Source organism: Chelonia mydas, chromosome 4, assembly GCF_015237465.2.
Source record: "Chelonia mydas isolate rCheMyd1 chromosome 4, rCheMyd1.pri.v2, whole genome shotgun sequence".
NCBI lineage: Eukaryota > Metazoa > Chordata > Testudines > Cheloniidae > Chelonia > Chelonia mydas.
The window spans coordinates 86315691-86332635 of NC_057852.1; the positions used below are offsets into that span (position 1 = coordinate 86315691).

General features: G+C 38.8%; 1 protein-coding gene across 3 annotated transcripts in view; it reads right to left on the reverse strand.

The window, feature by feature from the left end:
* The window catches only part of TUSC3 (tumor suppressor candidate 3), a 286073-nt gene that overhangs the window by 112619 nt on the left and 156509 nt on the right, over positions 1–16945 (reverse strand). For all 3 annotated transcript variants that reach the window (XM_007067357.3, XM_043546172.1, XM_043546173.1), the window contains exon 6: positions 9165–9254. In XM_007067357.3, the coding sequence (XP_007067419.2) occupies positions 9165–9254 (90 nt within the window). The remainder of the gene's footprint in view (positions 1–9164; positions 9255–16945) is intronic.

Genomic DNA, 16945 nt, shown 5'->3' on the forward strand with positions numbered 1-16945 from the left:
ATTATCTGATTATCTAAAAGCAGCGTAAAATCTAAGATTGCCATGTTATAAAATCACATAATCACTGGCAAGTGCACACCCTTAATTAAGAGACCTGAAATAAACTCCACCATCTCTTACTGACCTTTAGACAGCTAATGCTCATCCATGGACCATTCTTAATCAGACACCAGTAAGACATGTGATGACACCATCTGATTCAGATAAAACAGTGACAGAACTGAATGTCACATAGATCTGCATCCAATCCTAAAAAAATATTATTGTGGCAAAAGTATAGAGGACTTTTGGAACACTGATGTAGAGAGCACTTGCCAAGATAAAAGACTAGAGTGAATGACCCCAAGGGACTCACTGGGAGTCTCTCAAAACAGAACTGAAAAGCACCACTGAAGGAAGTATCACAAGAAGACACCAAATCTATGGTTCTATTTTCTACAGTAGACACAGTAGACATGCTGGTGAGGTTTCTCCACCCTCACATAAGATCATATACTAGAATGAGCTGAAATCGGTGTGACTATTTAAAAAAAAAAAAAAGGTACTACTCAACATGAGTAAGGGTCACACAAACAGGCCCTTAACATTTACTTTCATAAATATTCAGTAACACAACAGAAGTTTGAGAAAGTTTCTAATTACACATCACAACAATTAAGTGAGGGTAGTATTCTACATTATGATCACGGTCTTAAAGTCACGGAAAAATGTCATACAAAATAATGCGTGCAGAATTAGAGTACTTTAGGGGAGGCAAGCTTAGTATTGTAAGGATAATAGGTGAGCTAAAGACAGAGTTGTGATGATACTAAGGAAAGCTATTGGCAAGGTAAATAGTGTTTTTCACTGAAGCAGACAAAAGCTCTTAGTCTCTTTAAAGATAGGAATTTAAGAAGGAGAAATGAAGTTGTCATTTTAAATAATGACAAGTACAATGAATCTTCTGTGGTGAAATGTGAGACAAGGAACAGATTACAAGTAGTTATGAACTGCATTACTTTTCTCCAGTTCAGTTTGACATACCAGTAGCTGTCATGGACACCCATATTATACCATGCAGAGGAAGATATGAGAGTGCATTATAACTGAAAAATATTCTAATTTATGCTACCTTCTGTTCTACAGAGAGAAACAATTGAATTAAAACCAGGGTGGATAAAAATCAATGATTTTTGTTTAAAAAAAATTAAAAAATCAGATTTTTTAAATTTAAATCAAATTTTTTTGTTAAAATGCTTTTTGAGGGGAAAAGAACAATCTAAAGATAGTTTTAATTAAGATACATTATAGCTCAAAGATATCTCATCATGGAATAGGGATTATAAATTCTAATTCTATAGTATGAGACAATATATTCATGTAACGTTTAAGGAAACGTTTTAAAATGAGTTCCAATAGTTCATGGATTAGAGACCCAATCTTATGGGGTTCCAGGGCTTCTGTATAGATTAGTTAGGTTAATCTTTCTATCTACCCAATGGGACTCAGTGCTCAGTCTAGAGGATACCATCAGAGATGCTTAGTTTTGCAGTTCTCAAACTGTGGATTTGTGTCTTCAAAGATAACATGCTTGTTAACAGCAAAAATGTTTTAAATAAATAAATAAATAGAGAGGTGAAAAAAACCAGACCTCAACTCTACTGTCCCTCTGCAAATTTGTGTACACAGAGTCAATCCCTTACCTCTCTCTAAAAGTGCAAAGTTTCAAAAAGTCCAATGAATAGAAGATTGTTGGGGGCGGAATAGACCTGGACAAGGAGAAGAAGTCTGGAGATAAATGTGAGAAGTGAGGGACATATGGCTTGTTTTATTAAAATATTATATGTTTGCTGTTGAAGAAAAAAATCCAGAATACTTAATGTTGTTGTTATAGTTAAATAAAACAATTCAAATGTCTGTTTTAGTTAAATAAAACAATTTAAATGGTCTTCTCCTAATACAGCATAGCAAGAAAATCCTCCAAATATTAATGATTAACCTGTTGAATTGGAGATAGTTCACCTCCCAATGACTTCATAAATATCTGCTTCAATTACCTTTGGTAAATGAAATAACCAAACAATCATTCATTCTGATATAGCTCTAAAACTAATCTGAAAAGTTTTCAAAATAAATCACTGTTTTAAAATGTATAGTGTTTACCTTCTAAAAATGAAACCTACATCTATCTCTCAGTTGAAAGTATATGTATTAAGGTTATAATAACCAACAAGAATGCACTTTTATGTAGAAAACCATGTTTAAATAGAGTCTTTCTGACTAATGATTTAAATCGTGATTTAAATCAATTTGATTTAAATCAAATCCACCCTGATTAAAATGATTGGCAACATATGGAAATCAGAAGAGGGGTCTTTACAGTAAGCTACAGAAGATCCTCTTTGTTAACGTCATGTCATCAGGGAACACATACTTTTGATTGCCAAGGTTCTGGAAAAGCTCAATTTTCCATTTACTTGCACATATCATATAAGTAACAAATTTCTAATTAGATATTTAAATCAGTAAGATACAGTTATAAATTCTGTACATAATCTGACTCAGAGTCTGATGGTATTTAAAGAAAGTACACCCAGGACTCAGAAAACCATATTTTAATTTGAAGATTGTTAGAGGGCAGGTCACATGCAAAATATAAAATAGAGCGATTCTATGTAAGAAATGTACTGAAACAAGACTTCAAAAATATAATTTATAATGCTGTACACTTATTTCTCTGAGAAACAGCTTTGGTTTTGAAAACATAGGCCACAATCCTACCACTCAAATAAGTAACAGTACAGTCTATTTTCATACCAAAATTTATTATTTGAATTATCTGATTCGCAGTAGCACCTAGGAGATGCAGTCATGCTTCCATTGCACTAGGCACTGTACAAATACATAATAAAAAATCATACCTGCCCTAAGATCTTACAATCAAAATATAAGACAAAAGACAACAAGTGGATACAAACAGATGGAGGAGCACAAGGAAGCAATGACATAATACTGGTCAGCATGACAGGAAGTGGTCTCAGCACACCAGCTGCCTACCCATTGTTCTTTGTAGGTGCCATGGCAAAGGAGAGAGTTTTAAGGATGGTGTTGTCATGCCTGGTCTGAATTACAGTTGAAAGGGCCTATCTCAGGTCAAACTGAAAAAACTGGGAAGACACCCCTATACTTGGTGGTATATTCTATAATTAGATTTAACCAGACAAATGTGCGCTCCTGGTCACTATACTATCTTAAAAATGGAGCCACAGACAGTCCCCTTAGACACTCCAGTCCATATTGCCACCCAGACAAACCGGACTTCTGTTATGACAGGTTATTAAAACCAAAAATCACCACACATTAGGTTCTTCCAGTCCTAGGGGGCCAGTCACTTACCCAGGTCCATGGATGCTTAGGACCTTACTCCAAAGACAACACTGCAGTGAATCCTTTAGCAAACTAACTAAAGATGTATTAACTAAGAAAAAGAAATGAGAGTCACCAAAAAGTTAAAGCAAATACAATACATTACAGTTGGATCAAAGTATGTATTCCAAAATGATAGCAGGGATGTTAAATCTGCCAGTTTTATACACGTCTCTCTTGGATGCCCAAATAGTTTCCAATGTCAGAATTCACCAGTCCAGAGATGGGGTAGGAAAGAGGTGACCAGTGGCCTTTGTTCTCCCTCTTTATATACTGACCCTTTTTGCAGGAAAAATCCTGTGTCATGGGGTCACGCAGTTCCATGGCACACATACATTGCCATCAGTTCTTTATACGAATTGCAAATTTGTGCTTGCACATTCTGTGTACGGGCCATTTGAGGGGTCTTGGTAGATGAGGCTCTTGTTTACAGTTCCTTTTTTATTCCTGAAGAGCTAACCTGTGGGCATTTCTCAGACTCACAACATGTTTGAGTAACAAACATATAGCAAAATCTTATAATTCCCCACACAATGTCGATACACACATTATAACCAGATACTAATACTCAGGAGATTACAACTTTTCCAATGAGACCTCACAATACATACTTTGTACAAGATTTACCACAGTTTTGTAAAAGTGATGACTGTTAGTGTAGATGGTCACCTTCCCCCTTAGCATCAGAGAGAGATCTGAAGGACAACGAAGTGACTTTGTGGATGTTTAGTGGGCTTTTTACTTGCAGCAGCTGTGCCAACACAGCTATGTTACAATCACAATGGAGAAATTATTTCTTCCCTCACTTTCCTTGCTTTCAAAACTCATGACAAATTTTGCTCAAAATCCCACCTCCACACCCTACTCTTTCCTCCCAAAGTCATCTTTGTCAGACAAGAAGCCTGGGAAATTTCAGCCTGAAAGGTGAAGATTCAGGAAGTTATGAAGGATTTAAAATGGGGTTAGAATGCAAGTGATTTTGTAAATTTATCTGATAACAGCTCTGTCTCTATCCCAAATCACATAGTTTTGGAAATATGAAATAAACATGGAAGTGATCAAATAAAAAATGAAACAGTCCTCATCAGCTGGACTCTTAAAGCAGCCTGCATTAAGAATTGCCTCAGCCAATGCTTACTCATGACAAAGGTAAAGTCTGAATACGCTTTCCCAGAGGCGTTTAAAGAAACAGGTAATTTGGTCCATCACAGATATTTTGCAATTTTTTAAAAATTGACTCTCATGGGCACCTATTAGTCATGGCTTAAAGTAATTCCAACTATCATGGAACCACATAAGTTAGATGGAGGGCTAGCCCAATGAAATGGCCCAGAGCCAGCAAACAATCCATGACTGAACCGATAAATATACAGAGAACTGCTGATCTGAAAGAGCATGGAGTAAAGAAATATGTTTTTAAAAAGTTTTTATTCATTTGAATACTAACTACAAACTACACCATGCTACAGTAATGAAATGGCAAATGGAAAACAAGAAGCAATGGTTCTCAGACCTGCTGCCTACAGGTACATACAAAGAAAGAGGCTGCTTGAGGCCACAGCCCTTCATATAAATCTGTCTCGGAATGATGGGATCTATAAGAAAACATGCTTGAAACAGAAACTGTCCTTGTCTTCCAATTGATTCTGAGGCACACACTCTCAACTATGAAGAGGGAATTGCATTTGAAGAGAGAATTATTGATGAGAAAGTCTGATTTTCTGTACATATACATTTTTGAGGTGTATATATTATCCTTCCACCTAGGGGACTGTAATTTGCTAAACTACATACCACATGTAGGCCAGCCTATAATAATTAAAAATGATCATGTGATGTTGAAAGCTTTAGTTTGCACAAAGTAAAATGAAGTTGTCTAAGTTAAAGGGTGTATCCTTGATAAATCTTTGGATTCAATGAATAAAATGAACAGAGCAAAATTGTTTCCATAACAAAAAAATATTCATTTTATATCCCATGTATTTGTGGTATTGTATACTCTTCTTAAGCAATCTGATAATGAGTGGTTTTTTGATGTATTATACTGTTAAGTGGACCATTAGCACTTGACTGCCAGACTAGAGGACATCTAAATTGTGCCAAATAAACTTGCAAAACAATCCCAGCATCATACACCTCTAGTTATTGATTTTCCTTACATTATGTTGTACTATGTTAATATACATGTACATTTGATTTACTAAAACTTATTTAGTGTAAAAGTAAACAGAAATCAGTTTTCAGAAATATATCAAGCATTTGTATTTACAGCCTAGTAGGGTGCTATGAAAGGGTAACTGTAGAAAAAGCTGTACAGATTCAAGAGGAGTTTGGTTGAATGAGGAAAGAAGGGCAGGAAAATGTATTCCATTATAATTATCTATAATGTAATCCTTCGGATTTAAAGCACCTATGTAGTAACTATCCCTTTTATCAGACCTAGACAAGTTTACAGCGAAGGGATGCCACTGATAATAATTTATGATGTGGTCTTCAAAATCCCATATTTCATCCGGCAGCCTTTCCCATGAGTCAAAGTGAATACACGAGCACAGAAATCAAGCAGTTCCATCAAAATTGTAAAGAGGACAAACACCTATCATAGGTGGAAAGTAAAACGGGTGCCACTATTTACCACTGATAAGGACAGGCAAGTGAATGAAACAGAGAGATGGTTTTAAAACAGACTGTAACTTTATTAACTGAACTTGTACTTTCTGCCCCTGCATTTAATTGAGTCCAGCGGGGGGTTAAATGGCCTGCTACCATATAACCAGTAATTCAGGGTTGGTCCTCTTCAGCCTTGCCTCTAATACTCAGTTCATCTCTGAATCTGCTCACCCTTCCCCAACAAGGCAGTATGTGGGTACCTCAGTCTGCAAAGGCTTAAGATTTCCCCATTACTTCACAGGCAAAAAAAGGACCACTAGCCATATCCTTGGCCACTTATACAGACTTCTCTCTGGGAGCTGTCCCTTTCAGCCTTTATCTGCACTGAACATCAGCTTCAAGTTGAGATAAACCAAACATTTCTATATCTCTTTCTAACCTTAAAAATCACTATTCACACTCCTTTTCACCTGAAACTGTACCTCCATGATGCTGCAAGGAAGGAGAACAGCTTCCCCTCCCCCGACACCCTGCCAATTTGGCCCTAAGGGGAAAAAAATCCCACCTGATCCCACAGATGGTCAGACCAACATCATCTGGGAAGTGCAGCTCAGCAATATCTCAACCATCAGCAGTAAATATTTTTGGCTTCATAAACGTACAGTTGACATAAAGATAGAGCCCTGCAAATCCACGGATATCCATGTTTGCGGATTGTGGATCGGATGTGGATACTAATTTTGTATCCGTGCAGGGCTCTAAAGATAGAATGCTGTCTCTTTAAAAGTCTGGTGCATCTCAGGCTAAGCAGGACTTGTGAAAACATGCACTATGCATGAACCTGGATTCCAGCCACAAAAGCAGAGAATCCCTTCAATCATGTAGAGGATTTAAATCTCACATTAAAACTACTAACCCTTTATATGCCTTTTTAGGAGTGTGCATGCAACAACTGATACACACACATGCATTTACAGTTGGGTCATACTTATGCATCCAGTGTATTATGCACACAAAAGTGAGAACAAATTTGGACACAACATTTAATAAATTTAGGATGTAACCTATCCATATCTCTCATGTGTCGAAGGATAATGTTGCTTACTCATTTTCGTAAACATAATCAAGATGTACAGATTAAAAATTGCAATAAAGTACCAAGTAGTGCTATTATGAATTAACAAAGAGGCCACATAAATATCACAGGAAGCTACTGTATATATTTGTTATGATTCCAAGTTAAAAGATATATAACTAAAGCCTTGAGGGTGTGACATTAAAAATGTATAATACCATTCTCTGAAAAAAACCAGTAAAATATGCACAGGTATATCGAATATCACTAAACTTCTAGTTTAATATTTGATAAGTCCTATATCAGACTTCTGAAAATAATGATCTATCTACCAGTTATGAACTGAAATTTGCTTTGACCTCTAATTACATTGGTCAATAGTTCACAAACTAGACCAGGAGTCTAGTAGCCTGTGTCCAAATCCTTCTTGACATCTCAGAAACTAAAATGTATGATTTCTGTTAAGCATTATATAAAATCATAGTGAGACAGTCATGGCCTCAAAGAGCCTATAGTCTAAATAAAGAATATGGACAAAGGGTGAGAGGTGGGAGAGAGGCACAGAGAGATGAAGTGACTTGCCGAGGAGTAACACAACAGATCAACAACAGAGTTGGGAATAGAATCTAGGTCTCTTGACTCACATTCCAGCTTCCCAGATACTCAAGAAGGGACAGTCCCTGGTCTGAGGAGCTCACAGTCTGAAGACAGTCAAGATGACAAAATTCATAAGTGGAATAACATCGGCTTTTTTTTATATAAGTCAACTAGCTTTACTGTAGGAAGCACAGCAGAAATGAGCCTTTAAGAAGGGTTATATGCCCTCTTTCACCTTTCAATCACTCTGTAGGAAGACATTATACATTAAATACTCCAAGGCACTAAGGAAAAATTCTAAACCCTTCTAAACACAATGTTTTACTGACATTATTTATCACTTTATTGGCTCTAGTTCTGCATAACAAGGCAGCAGACCGAATCACGTCATTTTATGTCATCAATCTCCTGCTATAATCCTGGTACCCTGTGGGTCAGTAATCAAATTCAAGCCATCACTTTCTGCTACTCCAATTAGGATATGAAGCATCAAAGGAAATAGAGAGGATTTATTCTTTTAGGCCTAAACAGGCAAGGTGAACTAGCATTGGGCAAACTTGAAAATGGTTAGAAGTTCCATTAAGTAGGAAAAAAGGTGGATGTTTGCCAAAGTTTTTGCAAGCCTTGTAAGCTTCTACTCCAATCACTTTTTGGCAGTGGCAAATACTCAAAATGATGGAGAAAAACCTGGGCCATCTTTTCATCAACTGTTGGCACCTTCTCAAAGATGAAGTCAGGGGGCTTTGCTCCCCCTTCTCAGCAAATCACTGTGCATGTTGGGGAGTAGTTTGGAAATTTGTTTTCCCTCCCATATGAGAATTTTTTTTCTGACAACAGTAACAGAGATACATAGCAGCAACAGTGGCAGCCCTCAGCTCATAAGAAGTTGACAGAGGAGCCCACCCCATAATGGGATACAATGAAAAGGCAAGTGTATGAGCAAAAAGGGGTTCTGTAAAGCCCTACTAAAGGGTTACAGGGATGTCGAGAAGCTGTAAAAAAAAATGCAAACAAATTAGAACCTTGACAATGTCCTCTACTTTCTCCCTCTTGTTTTCAACCTTCATGGTGGGGACAGAGGGTTTCTTGCCCAAATTCTTTAAAATTTAAATGGATTTCTCTGAGTTGAGCTTGCAGAAAAAGTGAAAATTCAGACTAGTTTACATTTTAATCTTATTACTTAGCACATCCCTACAAAAAAGCATAACGTTTATTTATTTGTGATGAACAGGAGCTGCTTGGTGTTGAGTGCCTTTGAAAATCCAACCATTTTGCTTAGGTGCACAAATAGAAGCTCAGATGTTTTGAAGACAAGGCTACTTAGTTAGGTGTCCAAATGGGAGCTGTTGGCTCCACAACAGGCAGTGTTCACGTTTCCTGAATTGTGATCCTGATCCATTTTCCCACTGCACTTTAGATTTTCAGAACTCTGTAGCAATCAAGTCAATTTAGATACTAATGCAAAAAATTCACTCACCACTTGTCCATTCTGAGGATTCTTATGAGCATATGGAGGTCCCCGGATATGATTCCACATTTGACCAGAAGTCATAGCAAACACAACACACTGAAAAATAGGAGAAAATATGAGACTTAGAAGACAAAGGTGTAAAGCCAGATAATTCTATATTACATTCACTGGGCCTAATTTTCTTTTGGGCACTGAAACTGAATATGTTTGTTTCGCTGGGCATGTTAATTTGAAATTGATGACTCCTTACACGTCCAAACAAAACAGTTGCAACTACTAGAAGCTTAGGTTAGGATTTTCAGAAGTGTTCAGTGATGGCATAACTCTGCTTACAGCGAAGTCAATGGTAGAAACTCCCATTGACTTCAATGGGATCAGATTCAGACGAAAACTTAGAGCTTTAGAAAATTGCACATCTAATAGTTTTATTTATATATATGGAACATATATATATATATATAATGATTGTACACAAAGAATGTCCATGTCGCTAGGAAAGCATCAGGTTCCTTGATCATGAGATGCTGTTCCAAGAAGGACTGCTGAGCAGAGATGGGGGCCACCTAGCCAGGAATGGGAAGAATCTCTCTGAAAGAGACTGGCTAATCCAGTCAGGGAGGCATTAAATAAGTTTGATGGGAGCAGGAAAACGAAGCCCACAGGAAAGTCCAGAATATGGAGATCTGGGGAAGGAACATGGACAATCCTAGTGGGAAAAGGAAAGACAATACGGAGGGGAATATTGTGGGGAAATCTAATGAACATCTTTGATGCTGTATACTAATGCAAGAAGTATGGGGAATAAACAGGAAGAACTAGAAATACTAGCAAATAATCAGAATTACAGCATAATTGGCATCATAGAGATTGGGTGGGATAATTCACATGGGTAAAATATTGGTATAGAAGGTATAACTTGGTCAGGAAGGACAGGCAGAGAATAAACGGAGGAGGTGTTGCCTTATATATCAAGGATATATACACCTGCACGAGATAGAAGTGGGAGGCAGACCTGTTGAAAGTCTCTGGGTAAGGAGAAAAGGGGTATAAAAAAACAAGAGCGAGGTCATGTAGGGATCTACGATAGACCACCTAACCTAACAAAGACAAAGATGTAGATAAGGTTTTATTTAAACAACTAACAAAATCATCCAAAGCAGAGGACTTGGTGGTGATGGGGCAATTCAGCTACCCAGACATAGAATATCAGGGTTGGAAGGGACCTCAGGAGGTCATCTAGTCCAACCCCCTGCTCAAAGCAGGACCAATCCCCAATCAAATCATCCCAAACATGTGTTGGGAAAATAAAATGGCAGGGCACAGATTATCTAACAAGTTCTTGGAATGTATTCCAGACAACTTTTCATTACAGAAAGCGACTAGGTCACAGCCTGTCCTAGATTTGATTCTGACAAATAGGGAGACGACCCTGGCTTAACCAGGAGATTTTCAATTACCTGAAACTCAAAAGAGAATCATATAAAAAGCGGAAACTAGGTCAAATTATGAAGGTTCGGTATTAAAAAAAAAACATGTGAATGTAGGAACAAAATTCGAAAAGCCAAGTCACAAAACAAGATTAAACTAACTAGAGGCATAACGGGTAACAAGAAAACATTTTACAAATACATTGGAAGCAAAAGGAAGACAGAGGAGGCCCATTACTCAATGAAGAAGGAAAGATAATAACAGAAAATGCAGCAATGGACAAGTGTTAAATTCTCTTTTTGTGTCAGCTTTTCACCAAAAAGGTTAGCAGTGATCTGACTATTAAGGGTATATCTACAATACCCACCGGATCGGTGGGTCGTGATTGATCTATCGGTGATCGATTTATCGCATCTAGTGTAGACACAATAAATCGACCCCCGATCACTCTGCTGTCGAACCCTGTACTCCACCATGCCAAGAGACAGAGCGGAGTCAATGGGGGAGCGGCGGCAGTCGACCTCACGCCATGAGGACGTGAGGTAAGTCAACCTAAGATACCCAACTTCAGCTACGAGAATAGCGTGGCTGAAATTGACGTACCTGAGGTTGATTCCCCCCCCTCCCCGACCAGTGTAGACCAGGCCTAACATAGTGAACATCAGTGCAAATGGGGTAGGCTCTGAGACTAAACTAGGGAAAGAACAAGTTAAGAATTACTTAGACAACCTGGATGTCTTAAAGTCAGCAGGCCCTAATGAAATACACCCTAGAATACTTAAGCAACTGGATGAAGAGATCTCTTAGCCATTAGTGATTATCTTTGAAAACTTGTGAAGAGAGAGATCCCAGAGGGCTGGAAAGGGGCAAATATAGTATCTAGCTATAAGAGGGGAATAAGGATAACCCAGGGAATTACAGACAAGTCAAATTAACTTTGGTACCTGGAAAGATAATGGAGCAACTACTCAAACAATCAATTTGTAAGCACCTAGAAGATAATAAGGGGATAAGTAACAGTCAACATGGATTTGTCAAGAACAGATCATGTCAAACCAACCTAATATCCTTCTTTGACACCTAACAAGCCTTGTGGGAGGGGGGAATCAATACATGTGCAATACATGTGCAATACATATATCTTGACTTTAGTAAGGCCTTTGATACTATCTCACATGAGCAGTCTCATAAACAAACTTCGGAAATATAGCCTAGACAAACCTACTATAAAGCGAGTGCACAACTGGTTTGAAAACCACACTCCGAGAATAGTTATCAATGATTCACAGTCAACCTGAAGTGGCATAATGAGTGGAGTCCCACAGGGATCTGTCCTGGCTCTGGTTCTATTCAATATCTTCATAAATGCTTGGCATAATAGCAGAGAGAGTACACTTATAAAGTTTGTGGACAATACCAAGCTGGGAGGGGTTGCAAGCACTTTGGAGGACAGGATTAGACTTCAAAATGGTCTTGACAAACTGGAGAAATGGTCCGAAATATATAGGATGAAATTCAATAAGGACAAATGCAAAGTACTCCACTTAGAAAGTAATAATCAATCACACAAATATAAAATGAGAAATAAATACATAGAAGGGAGTACTGCAGAAAAGGATCTGGGAGTTATTGTTGATCACAAACTAAATATGAGTCAATGATGTAATACTGCTGAAAAAAAGTGCACATCATTCTCAGGTGTAGTAGCAGCAGGAGCAAGACACAAGTAGTAATTCTTCCACTCTACTCAGCACTGACAAGGCCTCAACTAGAGTATTGTGTCCAGTTCTGGAAACCACACTTTGGGAAAGATGTGGACAAATAAAAGGAAGTCCAGAGGAGAGCAACAAAAATGACTGAAGGTCTAGAAAACATGACTTATGAGGAAAGATTGAAAAAACCTGTGTTTGTTTAGTCTGGAGAAGAGAAGACTGAGGATGGACACGATAATAGTCTTCAAGTATGTAAAATATTGTTATAAAGAATAGAGTGATAAATTGTTCTCTTTAACCACTGAGGACAGGACAGAAGTAATGGGCTTAAATTTCAGCAAGAAAAATTTAGGTTAGATACTAGGACAAAATTCCTGACAGGGTAGTTAAGCACTGTAACAAATTATCTAGGGAGGTTGTAGAATCTCCTTCATTGGAGATTTTTAAGAACAGTTTAGACAAAACCCCAGGGAACTCGACTAGATGACTTATCAAGATCCCTTCCAATGCTACATTTCTATGATTCCATGTCAGTAGAAGGGGCTCATTGTAAATTTCCTAATACCCTTAGGCCCAGTCTACACTAAAAATGTCAGTATAAGTGTAGTGCTCAGGGTTGTGGAAATTCACACCCCTGAGCAAAGTAGTTATACTGTGTGACAGATTGTAACCTCTGGGATAGTGTTTGGGAGCTGCGCCCCTTTAACCTCCCAGCTGGGCTGGCCTTTCCTACACTGCTCTTTTGGTGACTCACAGCCTCTTCAGGACCTGTAATCACCCAACATGACAGCAGCTGGCACCAAACACCCAAATTGAGTGACCCAAGTGCCTTACTCAAAGACAGGCAGGAGACAACAGCCAATTTCCCAGCTCCTCCACCCTGCACCCTTGCTGGAGTAAAAAAAAAAAAAATTATACCATCTTACACTGCACAGGGATCTGTACAAAGTAAGCTCATTAATATATGGTTCACCTTCCCCTCAATGTGGGAAGGGTATGCAATAGCCTTTGCTCACAGAGCTGAGATTATCCCCAGACACTTCACTTAAAGGCACACTGCGTTGGATAAAACACAAAAACAAGTTTATTAACTACAAAAAAAAGACAGATTTTAAGTGATAAGTGATAGCAAACAGATCAAAGCAGATTGCCTAGTAAATAAACAAAAGAGCAAACTAAGCCTAAGATATTACAGAGACTGGATATGAATTAGCAATTTTTCACCCTGACTGACGATACAAGCAGGCTTGCACATTCTAAAGGCACAAGCTGTATTTGCTTTGCAGCTTGGGCTCCCCACCCCATTCCAAGTCCTTTTCTTTCAGAACTTCTCTCAGGTGTTGAGTTTGGGGGGAGTGAAGAACAACCAATGATGTCCCTATATAAGCTGTTCCATATGGCGGGAACCCTTTGTTTCAAACTTGTTTCCCAGACCAGTTTATGGAAAAATACAGGTACCCAAAATGGAGTCCAGTGTCATGTAGTTGTTTACTTGCCTTTGCAGAGTCATAGCAGCCATTATGTACAGGCTTGCCAGGAAGGGATTAAGCTTCTTCTATGGCCTATTGTTTTTTTTTTCCTAATGGCCCATTGCCCTGAATAGTCCTTCACAACCAGCCATCAAGGCTGGAAGCATTTTGCCTAGTGGGTGTCACATTTGAAATACAGATACAACAGATACATAGTCAATATTTATAACTTCAGATACAAAAATGATACATGCATACACGTAGAATAATCATATTCAGCAAATCATAACATTCCAATGGCACCTTACATGACGCATCTTGTACAAAATGCATCATAATTACGCCATAATCATATCATAATATTACTATGACGAATATGAGGTGTACTGTCACATACTGACCTAACTTCTAGTGTTGATAGTGCTATGTCAATGGAAGGGCTTCTCCTGTCAACATAGCTGCCGCCTCTCAGGGAGATGGAGAACCTACACTGACAGGAGAAGCTCTCCCATCGGTGTAGATACGGTCTTCACTAAGTGCTACAGCAGCACAGCTGCAACGTAATAGTGCTGTAAGTGTATATAAGCCCTTAGAAAAATATACAATTTTTCTTCAAGTCACCTCAGTCTCTTACCTAATACAACAGATTTTGAGGAAAGTGCTTAGCATACATGTTTGGTTCCCGGTTTATGCAATGCCATGAAAAGAGATACCACCACAAAAGTTCCTGAAAGAAAGCTCCATCCCTATTTTCAGAAATAATTAGTCTCCTATGGAACTTTGATTAACTTGCCTGTGACAAAGAACTACGGTGGAGTCTGCAGAAAAATGAAATCCCCCATAGGAAGGGACTTGTGAAGTTATGCTTGGAATCCAAGAAAAAAGTAATAATGTGCATTACTTCTTGCTGAAGGCAATGCTTCAGAATCTACAGAATAAAAATCATTGTCATATCCGTAATCACTGACATTATATAAAAAGAGAAAAAGAAGATAATCCAAGGTGCAGTTCTGGACTACCAAGAAAACAGAGCAATAGAAAGGGAAAAATTCTAGTCTAAACATGTCTCCTATGTTCTCAGTATGGACATTCCATACAGAACCTAATTATTGTGATAGACCCAGACCAGTTGAGTACAACAGAGTAACAGAAGGCAGATATACTGGCCACTGGATTAGCAGTTTTCTGTTCCCTGACTGACCAGAACAGGGGCTACTCCAGGCTAATGAGAACACCTGACTCCAATTAACTTGCAAAGAGTCAGGTGAGGCCATTAAATTAATGTGAACACCTGACTCTAATTAAGGTGCTTCTGATACTGTAAAAGGGCTCACTCCAGTCAGGCTGAGGAGAGCCCGGGGAGAGGAAGTGCAGCTGAAGGGCTGAGTAATGAAGACACCCTCAAGCCATCGGTAAGGGTGAAGAAGAGAGAAGCAGGAGAGCTGTGGGCAAGTGGCCCAGGGAAACGTAGCAACTCTGGCAGTGAAAGGTCGGCTCCCAACTGCTGCTGCCATTAGGGTCCCTGGGACGGAACCCCACAACCCGCCACTACAGAAACACCTCCTGGGAGGGGAAGATAGGCCCCTGTCAGGACAGGAGGCTAAACTATTATGGAATAAGCCCGTAGGGACAACAAAGACTGAGGGAGTTCTCTCACCAACCTCCTTGCTGGCTTATGATGAAAAGGGCTCAGTAGACTGTAACCCTGGCCCTAGAGAGAGAAGGGCTATGTGAAAAGAAAAGGAGTACTTGTGGCACCTTAGAGACTAACCAATTTATTTGAGCATGAGCTTTCGTGAGCTACAGCTCACTTCATTGGATGCAAAAGGGCTATGTGGAGGGTCACAGTGAGCCTCTGAGGCTAGCATGAAGCGCGGGACCCACGGGGACAAGGTTGGAGCTCTGCCACAATAGGTATAGCTTGGGTGAATGACAATGATTAAATAAGAGGACATAATAACATTCTACGAGAATTAAAGCAGCAAGCTCAACAAGGAATTCGACCACCCCCCTCCACTGACTTCAGTGGTGCTACTCACAGTACTTAAAGTTAAAAACATGCAGGATCAGGGCCTTAAAATAAAAGACTGGTTTAGGGGAGTCACACCAGAACATAATAGGTTCCTACAACACACATTAAGAATGTTTAGCAAAAATTTGGCTCTTACTTATTTTGGCTAAATAATCTTAGGTATGTGAAGGACTTTTTCATATATTTTATCAAAATGTAGATATACATTGATATCAAATCAAAGTTTACTGCCATTAGTGTAGAAAGAGATAAAGTCCTAACAGGACTTAATCCAGTTGCCGATGCTCAGCACCTCTCTGTATCAGATGTTGAAGTAAGGGGGGTACTATGCTTCTATGGCTGGAGAAAGAGAATCAACAGTTATTTTCATGTCTTGCTAATGCAACCTGCCAAGGGATTTCTATTGTGATTCCACTGATGAGTCATGCAGGAGCTAGCAGATGTTTTTAAGCCATGAAGATAACAAGGAAGTTGAGATTGAAGATAAGAGCACAAAAGGGAGGCAAGAAAGACATAGGAGGACAAAATAATTCAATTTATATAGAGTAAAATATTTTTATATTTTACATTTTTCTGAACAAATCTCTCAACTGAAAGCTATACCACAGATCTCGAGTGCTTATTAACTCTGCTATATAAATACAGACATATACCTCCTCACAATGTGGTAATTTCCAACAGAAAGAAGTCCATAAGGTAGTTTGTTCTTCAAGTGTAGACCAACTTATTCACAGTAACTGAACTAAAATTTATTAATATTAATAAAATGCTGGTTCCTCCAAATGGCCCCTCTCAATAATGAAATCTACATTTCAATGCACTATGATCTGGTTCAACCATTCCCATGGCCGGCCTCCTAGCCTGCCCACTTTTCCCCTGGTATGCCCAGTCTCCGCCCCCTCCCTCAGGGTATGTCTACACTACGAAATTAGGTAGAATTTATAGAAGTCGTTTTTTTAGAAATCGGTTTTATATATTTGAGTGTGTGTGTCCCCACAGAAAATGCTGTAAGTGCATTAAGTGCATTAACTCAGCGGAGTGCTTCCACAGTACCGAGGCAAGCGTCGACTTCTGGAGTGTTGCACTGTGGGTAGCTACCCCACAGTTCCCGCAGTCTCTGCTGCCCATTGGAATTCTGGGTTGAGA